This window comes from Ranitomeya imitator, chromosome 8 (assembly GCF_032444005.1).
Source record: "Ranitomeya imitator isolate aRanImi1 chromosome 8, aRanImi1.pri, whole genome shotgun sequence".
NCBI classification, from domain to species: Eukaryota; Metazoa; Chordata; class Amphibia; order Anura; family Dendrobatidae; genus Ranitomeya; species Ranitomeya imitator.
In genome coordinates, this window is record NC_091289.1 from 106,911,050 (window position 1) to 106,922,988 (window position 11,939).

The 11,939-nt window shown below is 43.5% G+C and overlaps 1 protein-coding gene across 1 annotated transcript in view; it reads right to left on the reverse strand.

The window, feature by feature from the left end:
* The window catches only part of COLGALT2 (collagen beta(1-O)galactosyltransferase 2), a 328,242-nt gene extending 318,534 nt beyond the window's left edge, over positions 1-9,708 (reverse strand). The window contains exon 1 of the mRNA XM_069737258.1: positions 9,073-9,708. Coding sequence (XP_069593359.1) covers positions 9,073-9,296 — 224 coding nt within the window. The 5' untranslated portion in view covers positions 9,297-9,708. The remainder of the gene's footprint in view (positions 1-9,072) is intronic.
* Between the last annotated feature and the right edge of the window lie 2,231 nt (positions 9,709-11,939).

Consider the following 11,939-nt stretch of genomic DNA (forward strand, 5'->3'; position numbering starts at 1 on the left):
AGCTGCCTGACACTGGCCACTAAATGTGAGTTTGTCATCCACCCATACACCCAGGTCTTTTTCATTGACAGTTTTGCCCAGAGTTTTAGAATTAAGCACATAATTATACATCTTATTACTTATACCCAAATGCATGACCTTACATTTATCCCCATTAAAGCTCATTTGCCATTTATCAGCCCAAGCTTCTAGTTTACATAAATCATCCTGTAATATAAAATTGTCCTCCTCTGTATTGATTACCCTGCAGAGTTTAGTGTCATCTGCAAATATTGAAATTCCACTCTGTATGCCCCTACAAGATCATTAATAAATATGTTAAAAAGAAGAGGGCCCAATACTGACCCCTGTGGTACCCCACTGCTAACCGCGACCCAGTCTGAGTGTGCTCCATTAATAACCACCCTTTGTTTCCTATCCCTGAGCCAGCTCTTAACCCACTTACACATATTTTCCCCTATCCCCATTATTCTCATTTTATGTATCAACCTTTTGTGTGGCACCATATCAAAAGCTTTTGAAAAGTCCATATACACTACGTCCACTGGGTTCCCTTGGTCCAGTCTGGAACTTACCTCTTCATAGAAATTGATCAGATTTGTCTGACATGAACGTTCCCTAGTAAACCCATGTTGATATTGGGTCATGAGGTTATTCCTCTTCAGATACTCCAGTATAGCATCCCTTAGAATGCCCTCCAGGATTTTACCCACAGTAGAGGTTAAGCTTACTGGCCTATAATTACCGAGTTCAGTTTTTGTCCCCTTTTTGAATATTGGCACCACATTTGCTATATGCCAGTCCTGTTGTACAGATCCTGTTATTATTGACTCTTTAAAGATTAAACATAATGGTCTATCAATGACTGTACTTAATTCCTGCAGTACTCGGGGGTGTATCCCATGCGGGCCCTAAGATTTGTCAATTTATGTGATTTTTCGACGCCGTCGTACTTCCTGCTGGGTTAAGCAGGTGACATTTAATGGGGAATTTTTGTTATCCCTGATCATATTGTCTGCCATGGAATTTTCTTGTGTAAATACTGATGAAAAAAAGTCATTTAGCATATTGGCTTTTTCCTCATCTTCATCCACCATTTCACCCAGACTATTTTTAAGGGGGCCAACACTATCATTTTTTAGTTTCTTACTATTTACGTAGTTAAAGAACATTTTGGGATTATTTTTACTCTCTCTGGCAATGAGTCTCTCTATCTCAATCTTTGCTGCCTTGATTTGCTTTTTACAGAATTTATTTAATTTTCTGTATTTATTTAATGCCTCATCACTACCTACTTCCTTTAATTCTCTAAATGCTTTATTTTTGTCACTTACTGCGCTCCTTACAGCTCTATTTAGGCATATTGGTTTCCTCCTATTTCTAGTATGTTTATTCCCATACGGTATATACGGTGCACAGGTCCTATCCAGGATGCTAATAAATGTCTCCCATTCTAAAGACATACTGATAGGAAATCCAGATTGTGAGCCCCAATGGGGGCAATGATGACGATGTCTGTAAAGCGCGGAGGGAAATGATGGCGCTATCTAAGCAAATCACAATAAATAAATAATAATGCCTGCTCACCGCTCTTGGGTACTGCAGAACAGCGCCTATTCTAATGAGTCTGTTGTTCTGCAGAACTCATACATGCAGTACTACATAATGATTAGCGCTGCATAGCACAGCTCCATTCCATGTGTTTACATCCGGGTGAAGTGGGGCTACAGAGTGGTTCTATTTGTACAGTTGTTAATAATATAATAATCCAAAATATACACTTGAGCCTGTATACGTTTTGTGTGGGAACACTCTATTTTGGATAACTATATTTTTAAAACCTATATAAATAAGACCACTTTTCCTTCCTGCAAGACATGTTCTTTGTCTTTTTTAATCTGGGTCACGGTTAGCAGTGGGGGACTGGATGCCTTTCTTGAAAAGTATAATGTTACAGGGTATATATACTAGATTCCTTGTTAGGGTGTTGATCCAGGGAACTAGTCTGATTGCCGTATGTGGAGTCGGGAAGGAATTTTTTTCCCCAATGTGGAGCTTACTCTTGCCACATGGGTTTTTTTGCCTTCCTCTGGATCAACATGTTAGGGCATGTTTGGTTAGGCTATGGGTTGAACTAGATGGACTTAAAGTCTTCCTTCAACCTTAATAACTATGTTACTATGTATCCTCCTTGCTGCCCAAGTAGCAAAGATAGAACTTTCAGATCACCATATATTGACCATCCTTGATCCTCATAGTTAAGTTTCCTGACAATAAAGTCTAAATTCTCATAGCTTTATTTAAAGTGCACAGAATTTCCTGCAGGCACTGAAGCATACTTGCTGCAATTCCAAGTCCCTGACTAAAGCATTTAATTCGAGCTGCATAAAAAGCTGTGGCTCGTTGTGACTAGCGTGAAAATCTACATCAGAATCTTGCATCACATGTTCTAAGTCTTCTGAATCAGGTGTTTCTTCAAGTTTCTCCGCAGGTGAAGGGACAGGTATTCCAGGTCCATGAGGCACAGGGCGAATCAGTCACGGGAGGTCTGTGTATATAACTTCTTATTTTTAAAGTTGAATCCCTTCACAATGCACGTACAAAAGCAGCTGTCATTACTATGATTTTGCGGTTCCCTCCAGATTATAAGAATGGCACAATGAAAGCTCTCTTTCTTCCTTTTAGACAACTTTCGTAGTCTTCTATACAAACAGAACACACTACATGTGGAGCCCACGACTTGTCCTGATCACCATGTTTTACAGTAAAGTACAATTTTCTAACAAAGTCCGTAATGTTCCTTCATTGTTTCTTCACTGCAAAACAACCGCAAATGTAGCAAAAGTTGTTGGGTGAATTAGGACACCACCTTGTAACCATTTTGTTCACTTTGTTACAAACAGAAGCTTAATCCACCACAACCACTAAATACTGAAGGGAATCATGGTATATCCGCATATCCAAGCCATTTCCACTTCCTGCCGCCTTCAACTCAAAAATATTTCACGGATTCGTACATTCCTAAACCAAGAATCTGCAAAAACCCTAGTCCATGCCCTCATCATCTCCTGCCTCGACTACTGTAATCTCCTGCTTTGTGGCCTCCCCTCTAACACGCTTGCACCCCTCCAATCTATTCTAAATTCTGCTGCCCAACTAATCCACCTGTCCCCCCGCTATTCCCCGGCCTCTCCCCTCTGTTAATCCCTTCACTGGCTCCCCATTACCCAGAGACTCCAGTACAAAACCCTAACCATGACGTACAAAGCCATCCACAACCTGTCTCCTCCATACATCTGTGACCTCATCTCCCGGTACTTTCCTGCACGCAACCTCCGATCCTCACAAGATCTCCTTCTCTACTCCTCTCTTATCTCCTCTTCCCACAATCGCATACAAGATTTCTCTCGCGCATCACCCCTACTCTGGAACCCTCTACCACAACATATCAGACTCTCGCCTACCATCGAAACCTTCAAAAAGAGCCTGAAAACCTACCTCTTCCGACAAGCCTACAACCTGCAGTAACCACCGATCGACCAAACCGCCACATGACCAGCTCTATCCTTACCTACTGCATCCTCACCCATCCGTTGTAGATTGTGAGCCCTCGCGGGCAGGGTCCTCTCTCCTCCTCTACCAGTTATGACTTGTATTGTTCAAGATTATTGTACTTGTTTTTATTATGTATACCCCTCCTCACATGTAAAGCACCATGGAATAATAAAAGAAAATCTGTCTTTGCTCCCCACAGCAACCAATCACAGTGCAGCTTTCAGTTTTTGTACTGCTGAGGTAAAATGAAAGCTGTGCTCTGATGTCATTGTGATTGTCATAGGAACCTCAGGTTCTCCCTGCTGTATCCTGCTTTTTTTTTAACATGAAGCCTCAATAAAGGAAAGACCTTTTGCACAGATGGTGAGTGCTCGTCTTCTTGTTTATTGCACTATTGGAGATATCTTTTTCTGTTTTCTACGAGCACCCAATTCTGTAGTGGCAAATACAACGCTGTCTGGAGGTGGAGCACAGGTGTGTCGGGGCTGATTGTGCGTCTGACTTTTTTTCTTTGAACTTTCCAAAAAAAAAACATCTAATGACACCCGAATCATCCACCAACGGTCTCACAAAGGGGTCAAAGTATGGTGCAAGAAAAAGCCTATGGGGTCAGGGTTCATTAAAGAACTGGATGTGATGGAATTCTTTTTATATTTTTTCTCTGAGTTCAGAGATCAAACGTATATAAAAAACACCTGTTACTTTTCAAACAATTTTACAATTGCAGACGTGTGTAATTTGGCTTCTATACTTAGTAGATATTCTTTACTGTCTTTATTATAAGGGCTTGTGCACACAACTGACCTCCTTGGCCAAATGCTATCTGTGGTTCTCACAGATAACACTATATGATATTCTATAGGGCTGTCCAATTTTTTTCTCAGGTGGAGTGGTCTGCATAAAAAAAAATTGGAGATGTCTTTTAAAAAAATAAAAGAAGAAAGAAAGATTTATTTTTGATCCAAATGTTAGATCAAAATCAGCAATACAAGTTTATGGGTCTGTGAAAAAAATCAGATCGCACTTTGATAACTTCTGATCGCAGTCCGATTTACATGGACATGGACACGACCATGGAGAAAACGGTCATGTAACCTACCCTAAAGCGTTATCCACAGCTGTGATAACAAATGCAGATATCGCTATTAAGTCGAGGGCACACTTGCGAGTCTTTCGCATCAATACCCGGCACTGCCGCTGCCACTCGGGACCAGGAGTGTTCAGCTGCATAGAAATACATACGTAGAAATACATGCAGCCGCACACTCCGGTCCCGAGGCCTGGCGGCATTGCCAGGTATTGATGCATGAGTTTCTCGCATCACACTCGCAAGTGTGACCCTGGCCTATACATGAAAAGTGCTTAAATCCAGAAACTATTGTCTCCTACCCAGGAGACACTGAGCAGAACGGACAGTGCACATTCCACTTGTTTCCATTGTTAGATGTGTTTTTACCCTTCTTATTCATGGGACTGCTCAGCAGGTAGTAAGCTCGAGCTTCTATGAACTTCAAAAACTATTACAGGCGATCTCCAGGTTGAGATTTCTAGAAGACAGGCGTGCAATCTAAAAATACAACATAACAAAGTCAACCTTGAGCTAGCCAAACACCTTGGATAACTGTTGGCCGAATGCTCATTATGCCGACCATTCACCATACTCAAGAAAGTTATTATTATTGTATTATTTATTTATTATGCATTGCTTATATAGTGCCAACACATTCCACAGCGCTTTACAGTTTGCACACATTATCATTGCTGTCCTCGATGGGCTCACAATCTAGAATCCCTATTAATATGTCTGTGGAATGTGGGAGGAAACCAGAGAACCCGGAGGAAACCCACGCAAACATGGGGAGAACATACAAACTCCTTGCAGATGTTGTACTTGGTGGGGTTTGAACACAGGACCCCAGCGCTATTAACCACTGAGTCATGCATTTTCCATAGGGAGAACATAGTAAGTTGAAGCCAGACTCATCTGGTAGTGAATTATCTGCCGGAAGATCAGGAGGCACCTGTACTTATTAGATGGTCAACCAATCTCACCAAAAATGAACCTTAATTTTTTTCTAATGTACATGGGAGTGATTAAAGCACTCTCTCCGCTACTAGCCTTAATATTCAATAACATGGCAGCAGTGACACCATTACTACAGTAAGTGACTTCTGCAGCCAATCACTGCCAGTCAAGGCATTGTGTGCCCCAATGTCCTTGTCCAAACTGTCTATGAAGAAGGAGCGTACCACCCCCGAGCATGCAGGAAGCATGGAGGCTAAGGAGCAGTGAACCCCTGCAGAAGATGGTGGGACAACCTCAATAATTTACCTGGGAAACTGCAGAAAATACAACTTAGATTGGAAATGAAAATGAGAAGACGCAGATACAATTGAGTGCATCATGAAGTCATGACTTGATGGACTATAATGGATCCCAGATGGAGTGTTCATAATCAAAATCAATCGTTTACAAGAAACAAAGTAAACAAATACAATATCAGTATAAAGAGCAGCTACAATAACAAACACAACCTAGACCCGAATATAAATGGAGTGTTACTGCTCCACATAGCTGGCTCTACCTTACACTGTACACTGAATATGCCCATCTACACTTAGTGGTACATCATGGAGGGTTCAGAGGGCAACATGACTCATCATATCAGGAAAAGACTATGAAAAGAACACTTTATTGAACTGCCATGGAAACTTTGGAGTTTAAGGGGACCGATCAGGAGATTCTTATCTGATACTGCTTGAACCAAGGGTAACGTGGAATACAGACAGGCTCTTTTATTTAAAAAAAGCAAGCTCAAAACACAGTGTGAAAAATGAGGCCACAGAGGATGGAGTCCACTGGGCGACTCCCTTCAGCTTCTCCCGCCCAACTCTACTTGACTGACAGCTGACTTCTTATGCAATAATAGAGACGTCTGGTCAATTAAGATAAGCGGGGCGGGGAGAAGCTGGAGGAGACACCCACTGGACTCTTCTCCCTATGCCCATTAGCTTCCATGTGCCTAGTTGGTTTTTAAAGGGAATCTGTCATCCTCTGGAACCTATATGACCTATTAATATGCACCCCGCTCACCCGGGAGCCTGGAAGATATCCCTGCCTCCTATCTTCATTGTAATACTACCCCCTCCCATGCACGTCAGTTCTGGTGCTGAAATCCCACGCCTGCACTCCATCCACAATACCTACATCTTCCTCCCTTCTGTGGGCACTGCATTCAGGGATCTTCTGCACAGTTGCCAGTGAGTCACTGTGACAACCGACGTGCGCGCCAATAAGGTGCTCTCCCCACGTCCTCCCTGCATAGTCATCACTAGGAACCATGTGTACAAGGTGATGACTATGCAGGGAGAAAATGGGGAGAGCACTTCATAGGACGCGCCGGCGCCTGCGCAGAAGATCCCCGAGTGCAGCACCCATAGAAGGGAGGAAGAGGTATGGATTTCTGAGGGGGAGCAGGGCGCAGGATTCCGGGGCCACAACTGATGCTGATGGGAGGGTAGTATCGTAATGAGGAGAGGAGGCAGGAATTCATTCCAGGCACCGCACACCCCAGAGCCTGGAAGATATCATTAACTTAAAGAAAGAATATAAGATTTCTCAGCATCCAGACCATTAATATGAGGCATACAGGAAGGACTAGTGTAACATTTCTATAACCTGTATCCCCATATTAATAGGTCATATATGTCCTGGAGGAGACAGATTCCCTTTAAACTATAATTTCTCTGAAACATCACAGCCTCTCACAGTAATAGCGCAATCAGACATTCGTGCAAATCAGTCTGAAATCAGACCGCAATGTCCTGACTGGCAGCAAGTCACATGACCCAAGCGTGCAGCTTGATATATTTCTATGAATCTGTCACAGTTGGGTCAGGAGACTCGCAGACAGTCTTTGCATCGTGGTCCAGTCTCAGTCCGATTTCCTCTGACGTCTGAATGTGAGATGGACAACAGCGATCTTGTCTGTTTTCAGGATACCCATGTTTCAGGCAGTATCAATCTCTATACAGGTTTCCATTAAGTGCCCCATAAGTTAGAAACTGGAGAAGTGGATGCATAATAAACATTCATCCATAAAATGTAATACAAGGCCAGTAATACCACAAGCAAATAATAACAGGCTAGACATGGCAGAAGAATGCACAGTAATTGACTCGGACCTCCAACAACCAAAATTTATGACATATTAAAAGTTTTCTAAAAAGTGCAATTACCCTTTACATAAGGTCAGAACTGCGACCACAGAAATCAGATCGCTGACACTATATTACTTCTGCCACTAAATCTTTAGATCCAGGATTACAAAATTGAGTAAATGGATTCATGAGATGTTCCCAATTGTTTGACGCCAATAGTCAGCTAGGAGTCCATCACTGGGTGTGTGACAGCCCCGGACTGAGGAGACATGGGATAACGGGGCGCAAACATTTCTACCCATTTCTCAGTGTGACTCAGATTTGGAGGGCGCAAAACTGAACCCAGGAAACTTCTCTCACTACTTATAGAGCTCTGGTGCACAACGTTTTTGGTCCAAGGGCCACATTGTTATACTGAACCAACTGCTGCAATAGAAATTAATGAGGTGTTTGCTTCTGCGACATTCATGGTGGCATAAGGAAAGTAGACGGTACACTTCTACACAGGACGTCTCCACCAATCCGCTCTCTAATCGTACGTTCACACACACAGAGGTTTTTAGGAGAATTTAGAAATAGATTCAGCTCCAAAATCCACATTAAAAAACGCTTCAAATATTCCCATGTAATTTATTGGGAGAAAGGTCCCAGGGCGCGGACTCACATTGCGGCTTTTTCACGTTAGTTTGAGCATTTCCAACAAAAATCAAGAGGAATATTTGGAGCAATTTCTCTATTAAATTCGAATTTTGCAGGAAAATCGCCTTGTAAATTCTCATCAAAAGCTGAGGGAACAAATCCTGGTAATGAAGCTGCCATGGTCACCTCATAGATTCCTACACTAGAGCTTATAGTGCCTAAAGTGTCACAATTCCCATAGTGTCCAATGCCCAGACTGCCCCTCTGAACTGTCAAACGGGGGACGAGACCGCACTCTCCTGATGTCTGGGGTATCCACAGGGCACCATCAGTATTCGCCAGCCCCACTACGCCTCTGCGCTACCTGTTGTGTCCATATGGTTGGGGGCCGCACAGAAAGGCATCATGGACACATGTGACCCCAGGCTGTGGACCCCTGTTCTGGAGTAATGTTTCCATGCTCCAACATCCACCTACTGCTGTCCTCACCATGAAAGGTGAACCTCTGCCTGTCCCCAGACATGGAGCTGCTGACCCTGCACAGGAAGGATGCTGAGGTGCCAGGAGCACATTCCTCTGCAGGGCAGCATGGGTCCAAGGAGAAGATGGCACCTGAGAGGCCAGCAGGTGAGGAGTCAGCGCCAATACCTGTGTGCCCTGAGGAGCCTCCACCAGGAGCAGTGCCCCACACATGTCATGTGCCAGCCTTGCCCTCACCAGATAGCCATCCTGCTCTTCGGGTAGTCCAGCTTATCGATGCAGTCCAGGAAGTAGGGCAGCGTGTGCGCAGCATTCCGGGCTATGATGGCGACCAGGACACTGGGCTTCTGCAGCCCGGACTCCGGGAACATGTCCTCCTCCACGGAGAGCTCATCGGCCAGCACAGCGCCCATGATGGAGAGGGACAGGGGCACAAGGAGCCAGGCACCGACTGCAGCCATGTTCCCCCGAGCCGCCGCTCTGCATACTGCTCTGCTCCTGCAGCTACATGGACGAGGGATGGGGGGATGGAGCTGAAATATGAGAGCAGCAGAGAGGGGGGATCTGCAGGACCGCTAATAATGCCTGCCATTCATCGCAGCACACAGTCCCGGGTCTTCTCCTGACCCGCACCAGTCACTCGGGGACCACTGGTGTCCTGGCTAATGGGGTCCTGTCCTGTCCTGGCTAATGGGGTCCTGTCCTGTCCTGGCTAATGGGGTCCTGTCCTCTGAGTTCTAAATGAGAGATCGGCTGCTGTAAAATAAAACCTGATCTGAGAGGCGTCATTGTGGGGTAAATAAGTGAGTGCACAAGTGGGATCCACGGGGCCAAGGGTCTACAACACACTCCTCTGCTGTCAGCACTAGTGACATCACTATGACATCACTGCACATCACTATGACATCACTATAACATCACTGCACATCACTATAACATCACTTAGACATCACTGTCACATCACTATGACATCATTATGACATCACTGTCACATCATTATGACATCACTGCACATCACTATGACATCACTGTCACATCTCTATGACATCACTGTCACATCACTGTCACATCACTGACATCATTATGACATCACTGCACATCACTTAAACATCACTGTCACATCACTATGACATCACTGTCACATCACTATGACATCATTGTCACATCACTATGACATCACTGTCACATCATTATGACATCACTGCACATCACTATGACATCACTGTCACATCACTATGACATCATTGTCACATCACTATGACATCACTGTCACATCATTATGACATCACTGCACATCACTATGACATCACTGTCACATCTCTATGACATCACTGTCACATCACTGTCACATCACTGACATCATTATGACATCACTGCACATCACTTAAACATCACTGTCACATCACTATGACATCACTGTCACATCACTATGACATCATTGTCACATCACTATGCCATCACTGTCACATCATTATGACATCACTGCACATCACTATGACATCACTGTCACATCTCTATGACATCATTATGACATCACTGCACATCACTTAAACATCACTGTCACATCACTGACATCACTGTCACATCACTATGACACCACTGACATCACTCAGCAAATAGATCAAAGGCTGCACTCAAAATGTACTGTGCTAAAGCAAGGAAAGGTGCGATACATGAAATGTGAATAGCATAATGGCTTGTGAAATTTATGAAAAAACACATCAGATTCTTAGCACAAGATTTGGTCAAAAGTTGTGAGCCCATCCACCAACGTCAAGGTAATCTCAGAACGGATGGGTACCTGAGCTGACTGCCTAGTGTGAACACTTACCTATGGCTAATAACATGGTAAAGCCTGCTTATATAGGAAAGTCGAAACCAACTGTGTTTGGATGTAATAAAAATCCAAACACAGTTGGTTTCGACCTTCCTATAAAAGCAGGCTTTACCATGTTATTAGCCATAGGTAAGTGTTCACACTAGGCAGTCAGCTCAGGTACCCATCCGTTCTGAGATTACCTTGACGTTGGTGGATGGGCTCACAACTTTTGACCAAATCTTGTGCTAAGAATCTGATGTGTTTTTTCATAAATTTCACAAGCCATTATGCTATTCACATTTCATGTATCGCACATTTCCTTGCTTTAGCACAGTACATTTTGAGTGCAGCCATTGATCTATTTGCTATATGACTTTTTTGGTTATGCACCAGTTCAGACTAGATTGCTGTTCAGTCAGTTTTCCTATATTTACTATCACTGACATCACTGTCACATCACTATGACACCACTGTCACATCACTATGACATCACTATGACACCACTGTCACATCACTATGACATCACTGTCACATCACTATGACATCACTATGACACCACTGTCACATCACTGTGACATCACTATGACATCACTGTCACATCACTATGACATCACTGTCACATCACTATGACACCACTGTCACATCACTGTCACATCACTATGACATCACTGTCACATCACTGTGACATCACTATGACATCACTGTCACATCACTATGACATCACTATGACACCACTGTCACATCACTGTCACATCACTATGACATCACTGTTACATCACTGTGACATCACTATGACATCACTGTCACATCACTATGACATCACTGTCACATCACTATGACATCACTATGACACCACTGTCACATCACTGTCACATCACTATGACATCACTATGACATCACTGTCACATCACTATGACATCACTATGACACCACTGTCACATCACTATGACATCACTGCCACATCACTATGACATCACTGTCACATCACTGTCACATCACTATGACATCACTGCCACATCACTATGACATCACTGTCACATCACTATGACATCACTGTCACATCACTATGACACCACTGTCACATCACTATGACACCACTGTCACATCACTGTCACATCAGTCACATCACTTTGACACTTTCCTCTGGAGCAAAAGAAAGTTTACACTTAGCAATAACTTTTACTTTTCAACCAACTTTCCTAGACTGCAGAATGGTAAACCTGCCTAGTTTTACATCCTCCTTTTCTTTATTGCTGCATAACGAAGCAGATTTGTTTTTCATGAG